We start from the raw sequence: 26512 nt of genomic DNA on the forward strand, positions 1-26512 counted from the left end.
TGGGCCAAGGATCACGAAAATTGGGTCCATTTTGTTCAAAAGTGGTGCTAACAATTGTTTATAACAATTTCATTGTTTAAATCAAAATAACTCCCGAACGGCTGGTTTGTTGGGGCAGTGTAGAGGAAAAAAATGTTCAGAATAAAAAAATACACAAAAAAGGTACCATGTGTTTTTTTTGCATCTCAAATATTTCGCGAGATATAATAAAAAAACGAGCCGGCGCTCGGACCTCTCCCTCGCGCACTAGCGACTGCCTATGCGCGAGCTCTCTCTCCGCCAAATTGCGTCAGATGCTGGATAGGCCGGAATTTTTCTAAGTTTTTTACATTAAAAATCATAGAAAAATAAAAAAAAAAAATATGGAAAAAATCCATTTGTTTATAACATTTGTGAACAAAAAAAAAACGTCTTTTGACGATACGACAGAAATTTGTTTCAGAAAAAATGCTGTCGATTGGCAGTATCGACAATTTGTCGATTTGTTTAACCCAATCTGGACTTTGAAAAAATCCATTTGTTTATAACATTTGTGAACAAAAAAAAAACGTCTCTTGACGATACAACAAAAATTCGTTTCAGAAAAAATGCTGTCGATTGGTAGTATCAACAATTAATCGATTTTTTTTTTATTTTTCTATGATTTTTAATGTAAAAAACTTAGAAAAATTCCGGCCTATCCAGCATCTGACGCAATTTGGCGGAGAGAGAGCTCGCGCATAGGCAGTCGCTAGTGCGCGAGGGAGAGGTCCGAGCGCCGGCTCGTTTTTTTATTATATCTCGCGAAATATTTGAGATGCAAAAAAAACACATGATACCTTTTTTGTGTATTTTTTTATACTAAACATTTTTTTTTTATTCTACACTGCCCCAACAAACCAGCCGTTCGGGAGTTATTTTGATTTAAACAATTAAATTGTTTTAAACAATTGTTTGCACCACTTTTGAACAAAATGGACCCAATTTTCGTGATCCTTAGCCCAAAATACATAAGATACAGTTGGATTTACCCGGTGCCAACAAAATGTTTACGGGACCTCCTCTTCAGCCGATGGACTATATACTCTCATGCATCCGAATCCTACAATGAGTTTAACTCCTAAGGAGTGGGGAGTTATCGAGGAGCGAGCGGCTTTTGGGGAGTAACTTTCTATCCCTGATAAAAAGTAAAAAAATCCATATTTTCTTAATAATAATGTAGATAGGGGAGGTTGGGACACGAAGGCTTTCTTAAGCCGCTTTTTTTTTTGTGGCTTTTAACCATCAAATTCGTTTACTTGCCGTCTATTTCAGAAAAATCATCAGTCAAAATTGTGCAAAAAAACGAAAAAAAAATTTTTTTTTGCTGCGGAACGAAGGGCTCCTTTCCCAAAAAATTAAAAAAAAAATTTTCTTATTTTCCGTCAAGTTATGACCTCTATAATATTTTTATTATAGTTCAGGTCAATATGTGATATGTGGGGCAAAATGGACTACTCGAAAAAAAAATTGTAACGAAAAAATTTTAATTTTTCCTTTTCCGTCAAGTTAATTATTTTGTTACAATTTTTTTTTATGGTCCATTTCATTCCACAAGTTTAAATATAATATTCATTATGATGCCAAAGAATAACTGATAAAGTAGTAAAAAATCTGTGGCACAATGATTGATATTTATATAATATTCTTTTGTACTTTTTTAAATTTTCAGCCTGTAAATGAAATATTTGAAAGAATGGGATAACTTTTTTTTAAATAAGGATATCCAGATACGGTCCAGATCAGGAACTCGTCAGGCTGACCCGATGGCAAATAATTTTTTATTTCAAATTTTATAAAGTTTTATAAAATTTTATTAAGTTTTATAAAAATTTATAAAATTTCATAAAATTTTACCAGGTCATTTTCAGTATAAAGTTTTATGAAATTTTGTAAAATTTTACAAAATTTTATAAAGTTTTATAAAATGATTTTTTTTTCCGGGACGTGTCACCCATCCAATTAATGTCCAACCTCGATGCTGCTTAATTTTCGTTATTGGAGAATCGTAGTCTGCTTCGCTCGTCTATTGGTCACTTAAAGCTTAGATAAATTCGTTGCTATATTCATGAATTCTTATCAGCCATATGTCATAGTATTAATTCATAATTATATATAAAAAATAAATTTAAATAATTTAACTATCGACTGTTTAATGGACATAGAATTTTGAAATTAATTAAATTTATTGATTTTTAATGAATTAAATTTTGGAATTAATGGCGAAAGCTTTGAACTTTTTCTTGAGTAACGACGATTTAATTTAAATTGCTAGTTGACAAAATAAAAGTTTAAAAACATTAAATTAAAATTATCACATTATGTAATATATATATATATATATATATAAATATGTAAGAGAAAAGGATGGTGGGATAGGTAAAACGAGGTACTTCTAAGATTTTATAAAAAAAACTTTTTTTTTTTAAATCTTTTATAACTATCCCAAAATTACTTTTGTAAATATAATTAAGCATTATTTTGAATTTTTTTCGTTTAACTCTTTCAAGAATCGAGTGCTCGTCGAAAAATGTTAAAGACTATTGTATTATCATAAAAACTATTAAAAACTTGATTATCTGCCTTTGCATCCAATAATTGTGTAAAATATAATTTTTCTCAAAGTAAATAATTTACAAAAAATTTTAATAAAATCAAACTTATTCAATATTCAGAATTTTGTTTTTTTTTTTACATTTTTTGGGGGTACCCTGTGTATATTTAGGTAATCAATTATGTTTTTTATAATGTAATTTTCATTTTGTTTATCACCATATTTTATCTGCAAAAATAAAATTTTTCTTTTATGGCCATTGAAAATTTTGTCTATTTACTTTGAATTTCTAACAATTTTTATAATCATTTTTAATAAACTTTACCAAATCGTGTGAAATTTTATCAATTTTAGCAAAATGCTACCCCACACTATATGCAATAGTAACATCAAATTCTCTAAAGTTTTATGAAATATTATATAATTTTATACAATTTCATACAATTATATCGAATTTCATTTAATTATTACTTCCCTCACTACAAGATCTTACTTTATGAAACTGTATAAGATTGTATAAAAATTTATATAATTTAATGAAATTGTATAAAAGTTCATCAGCTCTAGGATTCAAGAAAACGCGCCGATGCTTTTATTTTTGCGACTTTTTTTTTTTTTCGCTCCCATCCCGAAATTTTGTTGGAAATACCCCCAAAAAAAATCCCTGAGAGTTTGAGCCCTTAATATTAATATTAAGTACTCTACTACAGCGTGTGAAGATTTCCAATTTAAAATACACGTAAACTTGGGTTTATATTTTTAAACTTCTTATTTTTAACTCCGCGGCATTTTATGATATCATCTCGCCCAAAGTCGCGATTTTCTTAGAATTAAATGCTCTACAAAAGTAGTCATGGTCGCGAAGTCGTAACTCGTACAGGTGGGGTAGTACGGACCGCTAAACTGAATTTTTTCATAGGATTCTTGTTTTTTCTCTCAACAACAAAACCTACAGAAAAAATGCAAATGACAATTTTATAGGAAATTCAATTTCCTACAAAAAAGGTCCTTAGCACCGTATCACTTAGATCGATATTTTCTGAGATATTAGTCAAATAAAAAATCAATATTTTCTAAGATTTGATTCGACATTTTATGGGAATTCAATGCTGCGTAAACTTCAATAATTAATATCTCAAAAAGTATCAATCTAAGTGATTCAGTGCTTGTTTTTTATCACAATCGCGGATGGGATGTTAATGTTCATGCAATTGTAATAATTTAATAAGTTAAATTAATATCTTATTAATGTTTCTTTATTTTGAATTTCAATATAGTAACTGATGTGATTTAATAATGAACAAAATGCTTTTATAAATTAATTGAACAAAAATGGTGAATATAAATCAATGAACAAATTCGGTAATAACTTCAAAATGGAATTTGCTTTGAATTTTGGTAAGGATGAGAACTAGGCAAGTCTCAACTAAACGGTTTGGGTTCTTGGTGGTAACTGTCTTATTATTTTTGTCTTGTATCTGAGACCCTTTAACCTCAGGACCCTTGAACTGTATGTAAAAATCTAAGTGTTTAGAAAAGGTGGGAAACGTCACATTGTGATTGGGAATCAGCAATTGTAGGAGTAACAATCCTTGGAGTAGGAGGAGGTATTGCGAGAAAGGATAGACCAGAGAAAAGAGCGAGACATTAGAAAGGCTAGAAATTATTTAGAGAAAACTGGAGACCATATGATATCGACATAGGCTTAGGACAGAAGACATTTAAAGGAAAAAGGCAATAAAGTAATTTAGTTCAGCTGGACGACGTCGTCTGGGAAAATAAGTTTAAATTTTACTTAAGGAATAAATTTTAAGAGGCCTTTAGGATTAAGTTGTAAATTATCTAAACTCAAATTCAGAGAAACTCACATTTTGAAGTTTTACAATATATAAAAAAAAAGGGTCTTAAATCATAAAACTAAAATATTGTCAAACAATGGAATTAAAATTGGCTATGCTCTCAACGCCGATAGTTATCTTAAAAATATTTGGAATAAAATAAAAATTAGAAATGTTGAACTACAATATTATAAAAATCAGTCATAACTTTAAACATTCTCCCCCCGTTGAGAGGTCATAGCCGAGCAACTTAATGTCTCTAAATATTCAATTTTAGCTCTGATTGGAATCATCGCACACAGGTAAAATTGCAAGTTTTTTAATATTTCGAACAATAGTATATTACACTACAAGGGAAGAAAGTTGAAATTCCTGCCCTGTGTGATAAGATGCCCGAGGCGAAGCCGAGGGCATCATGACACACAGGGTAGGGCTTTCAACTATCTTCCCGTGTGGTGTATACGATTTTTCTTTATACCTGGTCGAAAGTACGTTTATTAATTACATTTTTGAATACTATAAACAATACAACCACGTTCTGCCTTCAGCTGACAGGTCGGCCATGTTTTTTTTATTTGCTCCCTATTGACGCGCCTCTTTCGGACATACATAAAACTTTAATTTTTTTCCGTCTCTCTTTTTTTTTTTGTTGCGTTTTTGATGCCTGCCCCGCGACATTTGAAAGCACGAGCGAAGCGAGTGCGTCTGGTCGGCGGGGGCAGGCATCAAAAACAAAACAAAAAAAAAGACATAATTATACTTATAAAAAATAAAAAATAAAAAAAAATTATTTTTTTTCGAAAGAAATAAATTTATGCCTATGAACAAGTTTTTTTTCCCTGCCAATAAAAAATATATAAATGAATACATAAACTTTCAATAATTAATCTCGCCTCTGCATCAAAATCTTTTATCACCTCATCCTCGTCCATAAAGTCATCAGATGATACTTTTTCAGTCATTTTATTATTGCAAGTACACTGTTTACTTAAAATATCACAAACAACGAGACACAAAAACACTGACATATATATAAATAAAGCAACGATCTATGATGTTATCGTCAAAAATTTTATTGATAAAGTGGTAGACGTTCAGTAGATGGCAGCAGCCGGCTGTTTCCGTAGGCACGAAAAAATTTTTTGCTCCCGGCGATATAAGTGGGGCGCGTGTAACTCCACCAGGAGAGGGAAATGAGACTTTAGGCCTTAAAATTAGGGAGGGAAGTGCGTACTTTCGACTAAGGGATAAAGAAAAAGTATTTCTTGAGGTTTTCACTTTCACTGTACGAATAATACCATCATCACCTGGATAACATTCGATAACTTGCCCCATCACCCATTGTGCTGGTGGGGAATTATCATCTCGAAGGAGAACGACTGCTCCCTGAGTAATATTAGGCTCAGGTTTGTCCCACTTCGTTCTACGAGTGAGTTCATTAAGATATTCTAAGCTCCACCGCTTCCAAAAATCTTGTTTTACCTTTTGAATATGTTCCCAGGTTGATAAGCGGTTAGTTGGAATATCTGTAAAATCATGACCTCGAAGGTTGGTCAGCGAATCACCAATTAAAAAATGGCCGGGGGTAAGGACTAAGGGATCGTTTGAATCTGAGGAAATAGGAGTTAGTGGTCTTGAATTTAAGATGGCTTCGATTTCAATTACTAAAGTGTTAAATTGTTCATATGTGAACAGCATTTCATGTCCAGCCACATGTTGTAGAAGCCTTTTAAAACTTTTTACTGCAGCTTCCCATAAACCTCCAACGTGAGGGGCCTGTGGTGGAATGAAATGCCACTGAATGCCTTTGGTAGTAAGGTACCCTTGAATTTTTTCTTGAGCCTCAGCCGTGGAAAGTTCATCGGTCAATTCTCGTAAAATATTATTTGCACCAACAAAGTTGGTCCCATTGTCACTATATATATCTTGGCACAACCCACGTCGTGAGACAAATCTTCTCAATGCTGATAAGAAACCTTCGGATGTCAAATCAGTAATTAATTCAAGGTGGACTGCTTTCACTGCAAGACACACAAATACAGCAACATACGATTTGATTTGTGCCCGATTGCGAAATTTCTTTTCCTTAAGGATAAACGGTCCACAGTAATCTACTCCAACTTGGCTAAACGGACGTGAGGGATTGACTCGAGGCTTAGGTAGATTACCCATAAGATAATTAGTAGTAGGAGGTCTGGCTTTACAACATTGTACACATTTGTTGAGGATTTTGTATACCTGGCTTCGACCTTCAATAATCCAGTATTTGCGCCGCAAAATGTACAATGTTTGTTGCACTCCGCAGTGTAAATGTATCCTGTGTGTATGACGAATAAAAAGATTGGTGACATGGTTATTTTTCGGTAAGATAATAGGATGTTTTGCATCAAAGGGTAAATTAGAGAAGGATAAACGACCACCGACTCTCATTATCCCATTATCATCCAACATTGGGGTTAATTTTGAAAGTTGAGCATTTGTATGTTTTGACAAGTCCAATTTATTAAGAATTTTAAGATCTTCGGCAAAAGCTTGACGTTGAACTGCCTTAATTACTCGAATCTCTACTTCCCGTAATTCTTTTACTGTTAATGGGCCTGTTGTTTGACGCCCTCTTACAAACCTGAAGCAATAAGCCAACGAACGCATCAGACGGTCAAGATTCGAAAACTTGTCAAATGTTGTAAATTCTCTTTTGGTGGTAAACAGACAAGTGAAGCGCCGTTGCTCAGGTATTTCTTTACTGAAATGTAAATTAGTGACTGGCCACTTATTCTGGGGCTCGCTTAACCATAGAGGTCCCTTTCTCCAAATTTTCATTGAAAGAAAGTCAGCAGGTAGAACCCCTCTTGACACAAGATCTGCAGGATTATCTTTTGTGGGTACATGGTGCCATTTGTCAATAATCGTTTTGTTTTGAATGTCTGCCACTCGGTTGGAAACAAACGTTTTTAAATGCTGAGGTGATGTATTGAGCCAATGTAAAACTATAGTTGAATCAGTCCAACAATAAATTCCATCAAATGTCATCTTAATGGCTGAAACTGTAGCTGTAATTAACGTTGCTAGAAGTTGTGCACCGCACAACTCTAATCTTGGTATGGTAATTGTTTTTAATGGAGCAACCCTTGATTTGGCACACAATAATTGTACTCGCGTCTTACCTTGATGGTCAAGTACACGCAAATAAACGCAAGCACCATATGCCTTTTCACTTGCATCTGAAAATCCATGTAGCTGTATATTTTTTATTGTTGATGACATAATCGTCCGGGGAAAAGATATCTGGTTCAATAACTGCAGTTGACTGCAGTAGGTTTTCCATTCAGTGTGAAGTTCCAGTGGCAAAGATTCATCCCAATCGAGTTTCTCGGACCATAATCTCTGTAGAAGAATTTTAGCTATGATAATAACAGGTGCTAATAGTCCTAGAGGATCAAAAATTTTCGCTACTTCAGACAGAATAGTTCTCTTTGTGATTTTAGTCTGGTTTGTAATGGTAATAGCATTAACTGTATACATTATGCTATCGGTCTTTGACTCCCAGCAGACGCCCAAAGTCTTTAATGTTGTGTCGCCCAACTGTAAATGAGGGTTAATGTTTTCTTTGGCAATATCCTTTAATACCTCACTGTCATTTGATGCCCATTGACGAATAATTAAACCAGCCTTGGCAAGTATATGGGAGACTTCTTGTCGCATTTGAATCGCTTCTAATTTGGTTTGGGCTCCAGTGAGTAGATCATCTACATAAAAGTCCTCCGTCAGAATTTTGGCTGCTATGGGAAACGAGTGACCTTCATCTTGGGCCAGTTGATGTAAACAACGGATAGCCAGGTATGGTGCGGGTCTAAGTCCAAAGGTTACTGTATTCAATTCATAGGATTGTGTTTTATTACCATGATTCCATAATATACGTTGAAATTTTCTGTCTTCTTTCCGCACTAAAAATTGTCGGTACATTTTTTCAATGTCACCTGTTAAAACGATTGGATGCTTTCGAAAACGAATTAAAAGTGAAAAAAGGTCCGATTGAATAGTAGGTCCAGTGAACAGTTTATCGTTTAATGATATACCTGTTGTTGTACTTGCTGAACCATCAAATACAACTCTCACCTTGGTGGTCATGCTTGTTTCCTTTATTACAGCATGATGCGGAAGATAATAACTGGTGGTGGCTGTCGGTTGATCATGAATTAGAGACATATGATTTAAATCTAAATATTCTTGTATAACTTGGTGATATTGAGTCTTTAAACTTGGATTTCTTTTTAATTTTTGTTCGGTGTTTATCAATCTCTTGAGGGCTAAGTGGTATGAGTCTCCTAATGCTGGAATACGTGGATTGAATGGTAGTGCTACTACGTAGCGACCAGTTGGATCTCTTGTAATATGTTTTTGGAAATGCTGCTCACACTCCTCTTCCTCTGGAGTAAATCTTTTGGAGCTTGGACATTCTTCAATTTCCCAGAATTTATTTAGGTCAAAATCATTGATATTTGTAACATGGCATGCTGCTGGTTTGACGTATTTACTTGAAGGCGCTGCTCCACCTATAATCCAACCAAGCAGTGTTTTCTGAAGGAATAATTCTTGCTGTGCAGGTAAAGAGATTTTGATTTGACCTATACATAGCAGAGAGAGAGTAGTACCTGCACCTATAAGCAGGTCAATTGGTGCGGGCTTATAAAACAAAGGATCTGCTAACTTAATGTTAGATGGAATTTTCAATGTTTCTTGATGAATAGGTTGATCCGGTACTATCTGAGAAATCATTGGTATAATTAGAAAGGTAAGTGTTTTCTTGTATTTATTTACTCGGGATGTAATTGTCGCTGTGGTTATTTCATTACAATAGGTGGTCATGGTATTCAGTGCTCCAACAGGTACACGGCATGTGCTTGTTTTCAATTTTAAAAGTCTTGCCATACTCTGAGTCATAAAATTTGTTGTGGAACAGGTATCTAGTAAGGCTCGACAATGGATGGGTTGTTGGTCTTTATCTAAGACATTCAATACAGCGGTGACCATTATGTCGTTCGACACAGTATTTAATACTAAACTAACTTGTTTTTCTTCTCCTGGTGTTGCTTCATTGGTGTGCATATTTTGATTATGTAGTCATGCTCGTGTTTCATTACTCGTAGTTGCATAATTAACATTCCAAGTTTGGGCTAAATTATCATCTCTTTGAAAATGTAGCAACGTATTATGACGTTTTGAACATATTTGACATGATGCTTTCGATGTACAAGACTTGATACTATGCCCTTTTCCAAAACAATTGTAACAGCGATTAGTATCCTTAATTACTTTACGTCGGTCATCTATGGACAAATTTCGGAATTTTTCACAGGTATATAACAAATGATGCTCGTGGCAGACAGGGCAGGTAATAGCTGGGTCGACATTCTTATTGTTCGAAAACTTATTGTAATGGTGATTCGAATTGTTTGTAACGTGAAGTGCTTGAGAAAATGGTTTATGCTGATGGTTATCTTTTCGAGGTAGTGGATTAGATGATGTTTCATTAGACCGAGACGTGTCACCACAACTAGCTCGTTTTTCTAGAAATTTTAATAGATTTTTATACGATGGAACTTTTTCATCGGTCAAAGTGAGCTCCCAATGCCATATGGTCGTTGAATTAAGTTTTGATAAAATTAAATCTACTAAAGGAATATCCCACGATGATACTGGTGCTTTCAAATTTTCTAATGCTCTGGTATGCTGGTGGAAGGTGTCTACCAATTGATTAATTGCGGCAGCTGAATCTTTTTGCAATTTTGGATATTCGCGTAACAACGACCAGTGACGACGCGTTACCCGACGGACTGATTCATATTTTTCTTTCAAAATATTTAATGCGACTAAATAGTTGTCATCTGTAAGCTCTAAGGATTCAATCGCGCTTGCCGCCTTCCCAGTAAGCGACAACCTTAAATAATTTAGTTTTTTGACTGGTGGTAAATCTTCTTGGTCAATCAATGTTGCAAATAAATTATAAAATGCTGACCATTTTTCGACAGTTCCGTCAAAAGTCGGTAATGGAATTGTTGGTAATGTGACCGCTGCTTTCGGTTTGGTTACGCTCGTTACTGCTCTTTGTGCATTATCTGTATTCACGGGAGTTGGAGTTAATCTTTGGATCAATGTTCGCGCACGAGATGTTTCTAAATCAAAACTGGCTACATATGACATACGGTTTTCAATCTCATCTTCGGCTACCTCTTCCAATTCAGTTTGAATTGCGTCGAATTTTTCGAAGGCTTTTACGGTAGTATTTAAAGTAGCTTGTATAAAATGAATATTTCGATGTTCTGGATCTGCTATTGCCGCATCAACTGCATTTTTTAAGGCAGTTATAGTAGCTTGAATGTGACCGCGTTGTCTTTTAAGTCGGCTGTGTTCAACCATATTGAATTATAATTTATAAAGAGATGCGTACAAAATAGGAAAGGTAAGTGATGATCTTTCGGTGGTATAACAAAGGAAAATAATTTTCGGCCAATTTTTTAGGTGAATAATAAAGACCAACCTACCTTTGCTGCTGCTGCTGTTGCTGACAATCACTTGACGTTGGCTGATCTACTGGACTCGTTTCTGGGTTGTTCTTGTAATCCGCTGTACTGATTGGCTCTGCACTTGTAGTTTCACCACTTTTTCCAACTTAATTTTTCACTATTATTTCACGTTGCACAACACTTTATTAAAATCCGGCTCGAAGGACCATGTTTTTTATCACAATCGCGGATGGGATGTTAATGTTCATGCAATTGTAATAATTTAATAAGTTAAATTAATATCTTATTAATGTTTCTTTATTTTGAATTTCAATATAGTAACTGATGTGATTTAATAATGAACAAAATGCTTTTATAAATTAATTGAACAAAAATGGTGAATATAAATCAATGAACAAATTCGGTAATAACTTCAAAATGGAATTTGCTTTGAATTTTGGTAAGGATGAGAACTAGGCAAGTCTCAACTAAACGGTTTGGGTTCTTGGTGGTAACTGTCTTATTATTTTTGTCTTGTATCTGAGACCCTTTAACCTCAGGACCCTTGAACTGTATGTAAAAATCTAAGTGTTTAGAAAAGGTGGGAAACGTGACATTGTGATTGGGAATCAGCAATTGTAGGAGTAACAATCCTTGGAGTAGGAGGAGGTATTGCGAGAAAGGATAGACCAGAGAAAAGAGCGAGACATTAGAAAGGCTAGAAATTATTTAGAGAAAACTGGAGACCATATGATATCGACATAGGCTTAGGACAGAAGACATTTAAAGGAAAAAGGCAATAAAGTAATTTAGTTCAGCTGGACGACGTCGTCTGGGAAAATAAGTTTAAATTTTACTTAAGGAATAAATTTTAAGAGGCCTTTAGGATTAAGTTGTAAATTATCTAAACTCAAATTCAGAGAAACTCACATTTTGAAGTTTTACAATATATAAAAAAAAAGGGTCTTAAATCATAAAACTAAAATATTGTCAAACAATGGAATTAAAATTGGCTATGCTCTCAACGCCGATAGTTATCTTAAAAATATTTGGAATAAAATAAAAATTAGAAATGTTGAACTACAATATTATAAAAATCAGTCATAACTTTAAACAGTGCTGAAGACCTTTTTTGTAGGAAATTAAATTTCCTATAAAGTTGTCATTTGCATTTTTTCTGTAGGTCTTGTTGTTTATGAGATAATGAGAGAAAAAACAAGAATTCTATGAAAAAATTCAATTTAGCGGTCCGTAGTACCCCACCTATATGAGTAACGACTTCGCGACAACGGGCACTTTTGTAGAGCATTTAATTCTGAGAAAATCGCGACTTTGGGCGAGATGATATCATAAAATGCCGCGGAGTGATAGAAGTTTAAAAACTAAAAACCCAAGTTTACGTGTATTTTAAATGGGAAATCTTCACACGCTGTGCTCAAGTACTTAATATTAATATTAAGGGTTCAAACTCTCAGGGATTTTTTTTGGGGGTATTTCCAACAAAATTTCGGAATGGGAGCGAAAAAAAAAAAAATAGTCGCAAAAATAAAAGCACCCTAATGTTTATATATATTTTTACAAACATAAAACTGAAGATTTCATGGTATAAAATGCTTTTTTTTTAAATCTCGATACGATTATTATTCATGAAGTAACAGTTTTGCAAAAATCACTAAAAAATTTCTAAAATTTTTTTTTTCCTTTAATTTTTGGTATGAGTGTGTTTTTTAAATTATTTATGTATAATAATATCGAAATTTTTAAAATATTGAAATTATAAGTTTATATATAAAACGAGAATATAATTTGAGATGTAATATCATATGTATACAATTACATATATTATAAATTATATGGATTATAATAATATTGAAATTATACATTAATTTATAAGATGAAACATATATTTTACGTTATAAATTAATATATAAAGCGGTCATATAATTATTGATACAATATCACATGTATATAATCACATATATTATTAATGATATGGATTATTATAATATTAAACGTATACATTATTATATATGATAAATCATATATTAATAATTTTGCCGCCATATATGTTTAGTTATTTACCATATATTTTTTTATATATTATCGACAGTATATGGTTTTTTCATATGGGCGGATATTCCATACATTATTGCTCTGACCTAAGTCAGAACTCATTTGAATCTTGATTTTAATCACTGCCATTGATTTAATCAAGCGATGACATTGATTTCTGCCTTAACACATTTATTTCAGAGAACATATAATCGATAATAAAAATGTAAAAGCCGCGCTTCGAGTTTCATTAATGATTTTCGACTCTTAACATTTCAAACTATAGCATAAAACGTGAGTTGTTAGAGCTTGGAAAGCTCATAAAAAAAATGGTTCCATGTAATAGCACTTGAAGAGCTCGAAAATATATATTCACAATGATGTTTTTAAGCTCCTTGAGCTCGAAAACAGCGGGAAATTTCGGGCTGGCCCGCAGGGTCAACCGACGCCCGGATTTTTTTTTATGGTTTATCGTCAAAAAAAAAAATCCAAAAATTATTAGACGTCTGCTAACTACGGTATCAGTAATTATCTTTATTAAATAAATTAATGTTAATTTTGAAAGAGTTTTGGACAAAGGATATGAGTTGAGGTATTTATGAAACTTGAGTTAGTTTTTACGTGTAAAATATTTGGTGGCCCTGAAAAGGGCCGTTTTCAACTCAAAGTTCGGGAACTTGAGTATCTATTTATCTGTATCGTCACCTAGAAAAACAGTCAGCTTTATCTGTAAAATTAGATTTCCGTCCACCAGTAGGCGCAACAAGTCGGGGTCACTTCGTTTGAAGAAACCCCCGAGGTATATGTAATTGTCGTAGTCGTTGAATGGTTGTATTTTCGCAGGCAGTCTCAGTAGGTTACCTTCCTCATCCACCACACAGCATTCGAGCTCAAAGCTGATTTCAGAATGCTCCGATTTCAATGGAAGGATCCCCAAAGTGATCCAGTGTTCGTCTTCTTCGTCGTGGCTAACCTCTACTTTGAAGCTCCAAACGTCGTTGACCTGGAGACCTGAGGGAAACTCTATAAATATCGGAGTAACTGTCCCAGCATCGTTGATGAGGAGGAGTTCGTCGAAGTACTCCAGTTCAACAGAGTATACAGTTGTGTACGTTGAAATTTGGAAGTTACAGTCCATAATGTGTCAATAAATGATGAATGTAACTTGCGAGGCGTACAGCGCAACGTTTCGAGCGTAATGACTGCTACTGACCGTGTGACGTATATATATATATAAAAACTTTGACTACCCCCTCCACTAAATTTTAACCAATTACCGAAGAGGTAAATTTTACCCCCACTCCTTGAAAAGGACCAATCATGACGATATTCATTTTCTCTCTCCATTCTAAAGTTTTACTAATCAAAATCGAGAAATTGCATCACTATGAAAAATGATCAATGTAAGTAGACTTCTTATAATAAATCAAATTTGCACTGGCATATAAATCTAGCAAAAATTTTTCCAAACTTTATCAATTTGACCCCGTCTGATTTTAATGACTCGATTAAATTAATAAAAGGAAAATTATTTACTGATTAAAAATTGAAGTGAAATAGCATATGGTGGAATCTTTTGACAAATATTTTATTTACAAAATTACTAAAATCCCTATATCACGTGAACGGAGAACTTCAGCCACTTTACTAAGAGGACCTTTTTCGTAGCGAATAAAATTTTCTAAAAAATCGTTATTTGCAGTTTTTCTGTAAATTTCGTTACTTAGTTAATATCAACTAAAAACGAAAAAATTTTTTTTTCGTTTTTTTGCACAATTTTGACTGATGATTTTTCTGAAATAGACGGAAAGTAAACGAATTTGATGGTTAAAAGCCACAAAAAAAAACCGGCTTAAGAAAGCCTTCGTGACCCAACCTCCCCTATCTACATTATTATTAAGAAAATATGGATTTTTTTACTTTTTATTAACAATCTAAAGCATTAAAAAATGAAATACGTACATAAAGCAATCAAGAAAATTTTATTTTTCCGATTATTTTGTTTTTTTATTAATAAAAGCTACATTTTCTTTGATTTTTTAAGTGAAAGACATAAATAATATCATTCCAAGTAAAGCATTAATACCGTCAGTTGAATAATCAAAAACTTGTTTATCTGGTGCAACAAAATGAAAATTCGATATCTCAACAGAATTTATATAAAAACCAGCGAAAATGCCAACTGATGAGTGTCGATTTAACCACTATGACCGTTCACGATTGACTCAAATCATTATAATTGAAAAACACCGACAGCCGTTTTGTCCAGTGAGACGACTTGAAGTACTGGAGAGGAATAGCGCTCTCTCCATGGTCCGCGCCACTTAACACTAATCATTTTTAGAAATTCGAGTATAACATTTTCTGTCAATCTGTATTTTTTGAAATGTTAGCCTAATAAAAACATCTAAGATATATTTCTTCTGATAAAAGAGAGAGTGAGAGAAAAAGATAGAGTTTTGACTCTCAACAGAAGATTTCAATAAATTAACGACATGTAAGTTGATTTTTTTCTCAAGCTCTGGGGGCGATCACTGGCTGGTAGACCTTAAGTAGAATTAAGTTCTTTGCACATATCTGTTATCGTTTGTTTTATCCAAATATTAAAAACTATAGTATTGTTTAGTAACGATTATTACATTGTTACAAGACTCAATAAAATTTTCCATTAACTAAGATATTTTCCAGCAGGCGAAATGAAAACCGGAAATTTTTTGAACGAAGTAAAATAGTTTCTTGAATTGTCAATCTTGAATTGAGAAAGAAATTCTTAAGTCAGAATATATTTTATACTTGGTCCAACAATAGAATTACTCATTTCAAAGCTTGCATTTCTCAGTATAATAAACATTATTCTTAACCTATTTATTTGCTGGCATCAAATAGTATAATATTTAGCGCGATGACAGATACATATGTTGTCGTTGGCTGTCTTTGGCCGAATTACCCTAATAGCACAGCTTGCTCTAGCAAAAGTTTACTTACAAAGATTTCCTCGAATTTTTCTTCAAATATCCGTCAACTTCGGACTTTTCTGTTTTTGACAACAATTTGCATACAATTTTCTAAACAATTTGACGTAAATTTACCACCCGAATCAGAATGCAAATTCACTTGAAAAGTTGACTAGAGAAAGTTGTCGTCAATTTTTAGGCAAATTTTTACATCAATTTATTGTTATTTTGACTTAAAAATTGTACAGTATTGTTTTACCCTTAAAACTGTAGGCAATTTTATGTATAAATTTGCTTACCTTCTGAAACGGTAGGAACGAACATTTCTGACTTTTTTTTATAGTAAAACTTTACCTTTAAATTGAGCAAAAATTAACCCCAATTTTTTCTTTTTAACTTTTAATGTCAAATTGTCGATCAATTCGGGCAGCAAATTTCAGGCAATTTTAATATCAAAGTACTGGCAATTTCGAGCTAAAGTGGCAATTAGGGTATATGTATAAGGATATACATATACATGTATATTAGGGTGATTCGTTTTGAACGACTTTTTTTTTTTTTCACTACCACTTGAAAATATTGTTATAGATATGGAAAAATAAAATTCCTTGCAAATTTTAGCCCTCAATTTTAATTTTAAGTACTTCATAGTTGATTTTGAAGTTTTCCCATTAAAAATACATAGGAAAGTTGGGATTTCTTTTTAATTCTCTATATGTTGCGTAATCACAACTACATTCAAATTTGAATGTAGTTGAACTTCCGGCAAACAGAGGCAGCACCTACTGGGGCCTAGTGTCCATCTATGAGAACTTGACTTGCACTGTGCGACGCATGCGCATGAATTTATCCTGCCTCGTGGCAAGAAGACCGACGCCATTATCTATTCTTTTATACAATTTCAAGTGTCACCACGTGTTTTGTATAATCTATTCAAATTGCGCTCATCTCGAGTAACTAATTAAAAGTAATCAATCAATTACATTCAGAGTTCATTACTCTATATAAAAATATAATTATTTTTATAATCGCGAGCTCCAGAGCTCATAAAATAATTAATAAATAACATCAAGAAATCCAGTGTTCTACAACCTGTTCCTGACGAGGTTATTTTCGACGGAGAAAGCAACAGGTGCATTTTTTATTAAACATTTACTTGCTATCAGTGCTCAATTAATTTAAAAGACTCAGTTTTATTATTTATTTAATTATCATTATGCTCAATTTCTTAATTAATTTAAAAGTTATGTTTCGCTCAGTAGCCTCTGCTATCATGCTACCACGTGTTCAACAAATAAATTAAAATCAGTGTAATTTATCATGAGCTCATTAAATTCAATTCAATTAAGTGATCATCACTATTAAAACTCAATAACAAAATATTTATGTATTCAGTGCTATTAAAAATAGTAATTAATGTGTTCACTTCGCTCAGTAACCTCTGACATCATGTTACTTATTATCATGACATTTTTGCATTCAACTCAGTGTTCAATTAAACTCAACTTGATTATTTTTAATTCATTATTTACTCGAGCTCAACTCAATAATCTGTATTCAATTATTCACGTATTCATGAGCTCAGACAATTAACAGTATTTATAAATTAAATAAACTATTTAATTTGCAACCCAGTGATATTTTGTGCTGTGACAAATAAAAATATTGTTATATTTTTAAATATGCGTATTTTTCAAACATCCCAACCACCAACCAGTCCTGACATGTTTTTATTTAATTAATATTACAACACTATAAGTCAGCCGCATTACAAGTTATCAGGTCACCGTTTGCAGCATTCGTTAGGCAATTTGATACTGTTCAAAAGTCTCCTTAATAGTTTTACTCGGACTCTAATTGTTTTTTCTGTATTGGTTCTGAAGATAATTTGAGTTTTTAGTTGATATTAACTAAGTAACGAAATTTACAGAAAAACTGCAAATAACGATTTTTTAGAAAATTTTATTCGCTACGAAAAAGGTCCTCTTAGTAAAGTGGCTGAAGTTCTCCGTTCACGTGATATAGGGATTTTAGTAATTTTGTAAATAAAATATTTGTCAAAAGATTCCACCATATGCTATTTCACTTCAATTTTTAATCAGTAAATAATTTTCCTTTTATTAATTTAATCGAGTCATTAAAATCAGACGGGGTCAAATTGATAAAGTTTGGAAAAATTTTTGCTAGATTTATATGCCAGTGCAAATTTGATTTATTATAAGAAGTCTACTTACATTGATCATTTTTCATAGTGATGCAATTTCTCGATTTTGATTAGTAAAACTTTAGAATGGAGAGAGAAAATGAATATCGTCATGATTGGTCCTTTTCAAGGAGTGGGGGTAAAATTTACCTCTTCGGTAATTGGTTAAAATTTAGTGGAGGGGGTAGTCAAAGTTTTTATATATATACAGGGTGTCCCAGAAGTAAAGGTACAAAAAAAATAGGCATATACATCTCGTAATTCTGAGTAGGAAGTTCCTTTGCCATTTTTGCATCTGAAGCAGCTGTAATTAGTTATTAATTAAAAACCATCAGCCAATGAGTGATCAGATACAGAAGAAAGTTGAGGAGTGGGAAAAAGTAAGCAGCAAGATCCATGACCCTTCTTTAACTGAAGGTACCTGCTGCTTGTACTCAATAGACCCATAGAAAAAAAAAATTATTTGTAGGTAAGAAAATAATTTTTGCCACGAACTTTGGGAGCATGACTCCGATAAAATTCAAAATTAAATAATTAAAAAATAATAATACCAAAACGAAATAGACAAACAGCAATTTTTGAAAAATAAATTTTTTTTTTTAATACAATTGGCATGAAAAAAAAAGTTTCAAATTGGTTTTATCAAAAGTAATAAAACATTTTTTCATTACAAGCAAAGTTTTATCTCTCAAAAATTAAAAATTAATCATTTTCATCGGCAAAACGAGCTTTAAGACTCCAATTCCATCGATTAGACAATATTCGATTGTCAAAACAATTATACGTCATTAAAAAAAAATTTTAGGTCTCAATCTCTAACACTTTGAGCAGTAATAGTTTTTGAGTGATTGTAAAAAAATCAGATAAATATATTTTACAAATTTTTTCCTACACGGAAAGAAAATTATGGCAGCGGTTCCCATAATTTTGTGAAATTTTTTCCTATACCATCATAGGAATTACGACCATAAATTATGGGAGCGGTTCCTATAATTATAGGAATGTTTCCCATAATTATAGGAATAGTTCCTATAATTATGGGAATGATACCCATAACACTATAGGAATGATTCCTATAATTATAAGAATGGTTCCTATAATTTATAGGAATACTTTCTATAATTCGGAAATTCTGCAGCTTACATTAATTTTTTCTTAGAAATGTCACCTAAAAAGTCTTTTAGGTTGATTCTTCCTTTATGATGTGATAAATTCAGGAGTTTGGTACAATACTTTTTTACTGAGTTATCGATATTCAATGTAAAAATGAAACTTTTGACATTGAGAATTAATTACTTAGCAACCAACAAATATACCGAAATTCAAAGTAGTATATTAATTACTTATGGCTATCCTCTATAAGGCGTTTTTGTTGAAAAAAGTTATTTTTCAAAAAACTTCTGGTGTCGAAAAGAAATGTATTAAGCAGTAAAGAACAGTCACGTCTTATAGTAAATAGTTTAAAATTTTTAAAACCGCTTAGTGATTTTCTGTATGATTGTTGGTTGCCATGTAGTTAATTTTCAAAGTCAAAAATTTCATTTTTGCTTCGATTACCGATAACACAGTGGAAAATTATTGTATAAACCTTTCAAACCTCTCAAATTAAAGAGGGAGAATTGAAGTATAAGAGTGTCGAACGGACATTTTTTTCTTATGAATTTAAGGTTGATATTTTTAACTAAGTAAAAAGAGTTGTTTAAACATTGCATTGAATTGTCAGGGAGAAATTAAAAAAAAGTTCTTATTTTGAATATTGGTAAATAAAGGTAGAGGAACTAGTTTTATGGTAGGATTAACATTTAATATGCGGGCTGGGAGCATATGAAGATCTAACGGTGGAACTGCCAATGGTAACATAAAATTTTTCAAAAGATCATAAAATTTTTTTAAATTTTTTGTATAGATATTTTCTGTTTTCCTTTTGGTGTGTTCACTTGGAACGTGAACGAAAAAGTTAGTAAAGACTAACCCGTGAATCCTATCTCTAGTCAATGTTCAAAATCGCTGAAACCATATGTTGAGCAAAGTATTTTGGCTTGTGCCGAATTTAAGGTTGATAATTTTTTTTTTATAGCATAGGATTATAGGATGCCGAGGTTAAAAGGTTTAAAAATTTAAATGTAGAGTTGTTTATGACATGTTGTAAAATCTTATTTTAAACAAATTTTGTTTAAAATTGTTGTTGTACATCTGGTCTTGGCTTAGAGGTGGTTAAAAATTGTCATTTTACCTTAAAATCTTATTTTCTTGAGCTGATTCTATTCAGTTTCTACTTTGTTCTCAAAGACGATACTTCCAAAGTAACTTCAAATACTTCAGTGTAAAATGGTGTTCTCTAATCAAGAATATGCTGACATGCATTACATTTACGGTCTTTGTGACGGAAATACCCGCGAAGCTAGTCGCGTTTACGCTGAACGATATCCAGACCGTCATTTACCTAATCCGCGAGTATTTCAAAACGTTCATCAGCGGTTATATGACACCGGAAGTTTTGCCACAGCAGTTCGTATTGGACGTCCGCGTAATATACGAAATGTTCAGACTCAAGAAGCTGTGATCGAGGAAGTAGAAAATAATCCGCTATTAAGTACACGACGTCTAGAAAGACGATTGGGAGTATCAAAAACTACAATTAACCGAATCACCAAGACTGAGCGGTTACATCCGTATCACGCCCGAAAGTCCCAGGAATTACAACCCGGTGATTACGGCTTACGAGTTCACTTTTGTGAAGAGCTTCTTCGTCGCAATGAAGAAGATCCCGATTTTTTAAAAAAAATATTATGGACTGACGAGTCTCTCTTTCCTCGTGCTGGGAGTTTCAATACGCGAAACACTCATTATTACGCGTATGAAAATCCAAAGTTCCGTAGAATTCGTGGTTTTCAAAACCGATGGTCAATAAACATGTGGGGAGGGATAGTTGGTGATCATGTTTTAACATATTTATTGCCAGACAAAATGAATGTAAGTACTGTAAATTTTTATAATTTAAAATAAATGAATTAGAAATAGTTTCATAATATCAATAATGTTAAATCCACAAGCGCCGATATGTTTTAGATTGTTTACTGCATAAATATTATATAATTAATAATAACAGGCTATTCAAGTAATTTGTCATTAATTTAAATTTAAATTTTTTATCTTTTATTGCAAATTATTAAAAATTGTTGTAAAATCTTCAACATGAACTGTTAAATTAATCTCATACGAATCAATCGATTTATATCTGGTGATCTGTTCACAATGTAATAATAACATTCTCTAAACAAAATAAACCTACTCGACGGTAGTAATATCTATAAGCATTTTTATAAGAGAGAGCATGAGAGTAATATTTCTAAAACACTGGATTACTCTGTATTCTCAGGGAGCACAATACGAGATGTTTCTCAGAGAAGACCTTCCAAGATTACTGGAAGAGCTGCCTGATGAAGATCAGCCAATGTGGTTCCAGCAAGATGGTGCACCAACGCACAAGACTGCTGCAACCACAAGACTTCTGAATGAACGGTATCCTAATAGATGGTGGGGACAAAATGGTCCTATGCGATATCCACCGCGGTCTCCTGATTTAAGGGGTTAGGGGTACTCAGGGGTATGAAAAAATGATGATTTTCAATAATTTTTTTTTTGTAGTTAATTACTTTATTTGACAAAAATAAAAACATAGCTTTATTAGAACACGTTTCGATTTGACTTCACGAAAATTTCAAAAAAAAAAATTAATAATTCAAAAAGTTATCGCTGTTTTTGTAGAGCCCGTTCCTCCCGAAGTCCTTTGCGGTGATCATCATAAGTCCTTGGAGATTCATCTAAAATCAATCGGACAAGAAAAATTAGTTTTATTAATAGATAATCTTGTGCCTGATCGAAGCTTTTTTTTTTTTTTTCGAAATTAACAAAATGGCGGCCTCAGGAAATTTTTTTCAAATTTTCGAGAAAAAAACCGACAGTTTATTGTTAAAAAAAAATCGAAATTTTGAAAAAAAAAAAAAATCCTTCGATCAGGCACGAGTTTTTAATGTATTTCAAAAGTACAATAAATTTTATTGAAATCTACCGAGCAGTTTTTAAGTTACAGTGATCACCAGTTCAGAAAACATAGTTTTGAGAAAAACGCATTTAAAGTTTTGCTATGGATTTATGTCGAATTATAAGAATTATTTAATAACTTACACTGAGTCATCTATTCCTGGACCATATAATAGCTCTTCAGCCGACATAGCAGCTTCCAAAATATCGATTTGCTGGTGCCTACGTTGCAATCGACCTTCTCGGGTGTTATCATTAGCGCGCTTATCTGCTACTTTGATACGTGCAGCATCCATTCTTTCTGCATACCGATGAGAATTAGGCCCACAATTAAGTCCTAGTGTATTCATCAAGACTAATAATGAATTTATACCCTCATTAAATATACACATAGCAACGTATGCAGCTATTTGTACGATGGTAAAACTAGTATTTACCGTTTTTGGGCATATTTTCCATACTAGTTGGTTAAAGCTTTCATTATTATTCTGATTGAATCCACCTACACATCTTGAAAGTAAATTTTCATTACTAAGATCTTCGTATATAGGCTTGATAGCTTTTAAAACATCAGAAGGTAAAGGAGAATAATCGTGAGAAAAGGTATCAAGCTCTCCTCTTGCTTCAGCGCGCTGGTAAGAGCACCAAGATTCTTCGCCTTTTGGACACATATCATGATTCGGTTTTTCATCACTCGAGCCGTAGTGATAAAAGGTTGCCATTATAGCAGATTTCATATTTTCAATAGAATCACAATGCCGGCGTATTGCTAAACCATAGTACACAGTTAGTTTGTCTATTAATTTTCCTGTGAGCTTACCTCGACCACCAAGACCTTTTTGTTTACTCTTCAGCGTACGTAATCGACTCCCCATCCGCTTTTGGACATGCCCTATACATTCCTTTTTATTTACAGTTGTATTTTCGTAAGGATCTGATTTTATAATTCCTGAATAGGTCTTGGAGTCACCATCACCAATATAGTTGGCATACTTAACTCCATATTTAGTTTCAGAATACGAAAACATTTCGACCATCGCATCCACCTCCATTTTCCCAGAAGACCCTTGATGATTAGCAGAACACACATCTTCATGCGATTGATACCATTCCTCGAACTCAACAGTATTTGTTTTTTTTTTCCAATACTCACATAGCTTACAATATGCACTTTTAATGTTTATGTCAAGAATCTTTCCAGTAAAATAGCCAATTATAGAAGAAACTCCAAATGACGATGTATATCCCCGTTTTTGCCAGGTTCCATCTCCCGATACAGTTAGATGATTTATATCTTCATTTTCAGTTGTTGGCATTGCTTGCTTTTCTTCATTCACAGCTTTCGTCATGAAGGTTTCTGCGACGGCTTTACTACAATTCAAAATCTGTTTCAGTAAAATTGTATGCGTAGATTTATCTAAAAAAGACGGCATGTCCATCAGGCCGCAAAACTTGCACAATCCTTCGTATCCTATTCCTAGTATTCTCATTACAAAAATGAAACGTCTGTTTATTTCATAAGAATGCCCAACGAAAGAACAGGAAGGAATATATTCATTTCCACAGTTATTACATGCAACTACAATTTTGAATCCCAGCCCACGTGTACTTGCTGTTTGAAACACTACATTTCCATCACATTTTTTACATTTTATAAGAGCAGAAATTGCAGTGAATACCTGAATAAAATTTATTATTCGAAATTCAGTACTGCTGTCTTCAGGTACATCATCTTCAGTGTTTTGTTTTAATTTTTTAGAAGATGTACTCTGAATACTTTCATCACGTTCGGCTGTTTTCGGATTAAAAACATTCTTTCTTTTGACTGAACGCGACTTATTAATTTTTTCAGAACTCCGAAGTTCTCTTGAAACCTTTCTAGAATCACGTCCCATGGTTAATAATTTAATTCACTTGAGAAATAATTTATCACAAAACTATCGACTGATCAGTGCAACGACTACAGGTATACTGGCAACCAAAAATTATTTTTCAGTTCTTGTACTACCTACAAATTGTGAATATATGTAGAAGGATATATATATATATATATATATATATATATAATTATAAATACATTAAAATGGGGAGATATTCATGACAATGAAACCCGAAAGGTCGGTTGCTTGCAGCTGTTTCTAGCTACCTGCTCTCGAATGCCACGTAGCACCCGAGCGTCCTTTGGTCATTGTTAAATAACTCGAAAAGAATTTGTCGGATTCACTTCAAATTTTCACACAATATTTTTAAAATATTATACTTTAAGAAAATGCAAAAAAAAAAAAATCGATTTTTTGAAAATTCTGACTACCCCTAACCCCTTAACACCAATGGATTTTTTCCTATGGGGTTATATCAAAGGACACGTCTACGAAGAGGAACCTGCTGATCAATTTGAAGCGATGGCAAAAATTCATGCAGCAATAAATAGAATTACCCCGGAAATGCTCCAACGAGTGCGGGCTAACCTCATTAAAAGAGCTCAATTATGTATAAATGCCCAGGGTCGAAATTTCGAATAATCTTTGTTGAAATTAATGTGATTTTTATAAAAATTAATATTTAAGTTAGAAGAAAAGAGTATAGAGAAAAATAAAATAAATTGATTTTTATTAGATCAAATATTTTTTCAATTATCGATCATATTTCCGAAGGTGTACTGTCAACTGATCCCAAAAATTTTATACCATGACACGTGATTCCTACAAATTGATCCGACCGACATTTGGTTGTATCGACAATTGATTCATTATTATTAATTTATTATTCTCACAATAATAACAAAAAATAATTTGTTTTGAAGATCTATAATTAATATAATCTGAAATATCTTATATTTATCCCAAGTTGTCTATGGAATCACTTGTCTGGGATCAGTTGTCATGGAACCGTTTCCGAAATTTTCCTCATAATTTTTTCACTCCAATTATTCTTTACAAAGTTATCTTAAGCAAGCATCTTCAAGTTCGCAGTTTGTGACACTTTTTGGATCAAGTTTATTATCTCGAAAAAATTCTTTTTTAAATAAAAAATAACCTTGACTTATAGCAGATAGTTGTAATTAATTAATACACTACCTCAAATTTCTGTATAGTTTTCGGTTGCCGAATAATTAATTAACAAAGTCAAAAATATCATTGTTGCATTTAATTTTTTTATCTGATTTTTTTATAATTACTCGAAAACTGCTGTTTTTATTCAAAAATTGCTGTTTGTCTATTTCGTTTTGATATTATTATTTTTTGATTATTTGATTTTGATATTATTTGATTTTGAATTTTATCGGAGTCATGCTCCCAAAGTTTGTGACAAAAATTATTTTCTTACCTACAAATAATTTTTTTTTCTATGGGTCTATTGAGTACAAGCAGCAGGTACCTTCAGTTGAAGAAGGGTCATGGATCTTGCTGCTTACTTTTTCCCACTCCTCAACATTCTTCTGTATCTGATCACTCATTGGCTGATGGTTTTTAATTAATAACTAATTACAGCTGCTTCAGATGCAAAAATGGCAAAGGAACTTCCTACTCAGAATTACGAGATGTATATGCCTATTTTTTTTGTACCTTTACTTCTGGGACACCCTGTATATACGTCACACGGTCAGTAGCAGTCATTACGCTCGAAACGTTGCGCTGTACGCCTCGCAAGTTACATTCATCATTTATTGACACATTATGGACTGTAACTTCCAAATTTCAACGTACACAACTGTATACTCTGTTGAACTGGAGTACTTCGACGAACTCCTCCTCATCAACGATGCTGGGACAGTTACTCCGATATTTATAGAGTTTCCCTCAGGTCTCCAGGTCAACGACGTTTGGAGCTTCAAAGTAGAGGTTAGCCACGACGAAGAAGACGAACACTGGATCACTTTGGGGATCCTTCCATTGAAATCGGAGCATTCTGAAATCAGCTTTGAGCTCGAATGCTGTGTGGTGGATGAGGAAGGTAACCTACTGAGACTGCCTGCGAAAATACAACCATTCAACGACTACGACAATTACATATACCTCGGGGGTTTCTTCAAACGAAGTGACCCCGACTTGTTGCGCCTACTGGTGGACGGAAATCTAATTTTACAGATAAAGCTGACTGTTTTTCTAGGTGACGATACAGATAAATAGATACTCAAGTTCCCGAACTTTGAGTTGAAAACGGCCCTTTTCAGGGCCACCAAATATTTTACACGTAAAAACTAACTCAAGTTTCATAAATACCTCAACTCATATCCTTTGTCCAAAACTCTTTCAAAATTAACATTAATTTATTTAATAAAGATAATTACTGATACCGTAGTTAGCAGACGTCTAATAATTTTTGGATTTTTTTTTTTGACGATA

General features: G+C 32.9%; 2 protein-coding genes across 4 annotated transcripts; both read right to left on the bottom strand.

Moving 5' to 3' along the window:
• Positions 1-1028: 1028 nt before the first annotated feature.
• Positions 1029-9516, bottom strand: LOC130669996 (uncharacterized). The gene is made up of 2 exons (XM_057473167.1): positions 5709-9516; positions 1029-1156 (listed from the first exon to the last, which is right to left on the bottom strand). The coding sequence occupies exons 1-2, from the start codon at positions 9514-9516 to the stop codon at positions 1029-1031; spliced, it is 3936 nt and encodes a 1311-aa protein (XP_057329150.1).
• Positions 9517-21772: 12256 nt separating this feature from the next.
• LOC130669509 (uncharacterized) lies at positions 21773-24396 on the bottom strand. Of its 3 annotated transcripts, none has more exons than XR_008990202.1 (3): positions 22604-24396; positions 22311-22503; positions 21773-21946 (listed from the first exon to the last, which is right to left on the bottom strand). XR_008990202.1 is itself a non-coding variant. In XM_057472461.1 (2 exons), the coding sequence occupies exons 1-2, from the start codon at positions 24059-24061 to the stop codon at positions 21943-21945; spliced, it is 1755 nt and encodes a 584-aa protein (XP_057328444.1). In that variant the 5' UTR covers positions 24062-24396; the 3' UTR covers positions 21773-21942. The 3 variants fall into 3 exon arrangements, 1 of the variants encoding a protein (XP_057328444.1); XR_008990203.1 differs by having other exon boundaries at positions 22311-22521; XM_057472461.1 differs by having other exon boundaries at positions 22311-24396.
• Between the last annotated feature and the right edge of the window lie 2116 nt (positions 24397-26512).

The sequence above is a fragment of the Microplitis mediator genome, chromosome 6, assembly GCF_029852145.1.
Source record: "Microplitis mediator isolate UGA2020A chromosome 6, iyMicMedi2.1, whole genome shotgun sequence".
In the NCBI taxonomy this organism is placed as follows: Eukaryota; Metazoa; Arthropoda; class Insecta; order Hymenoptera; family Braconidae; genus Microplitis; species Microplitis mediator.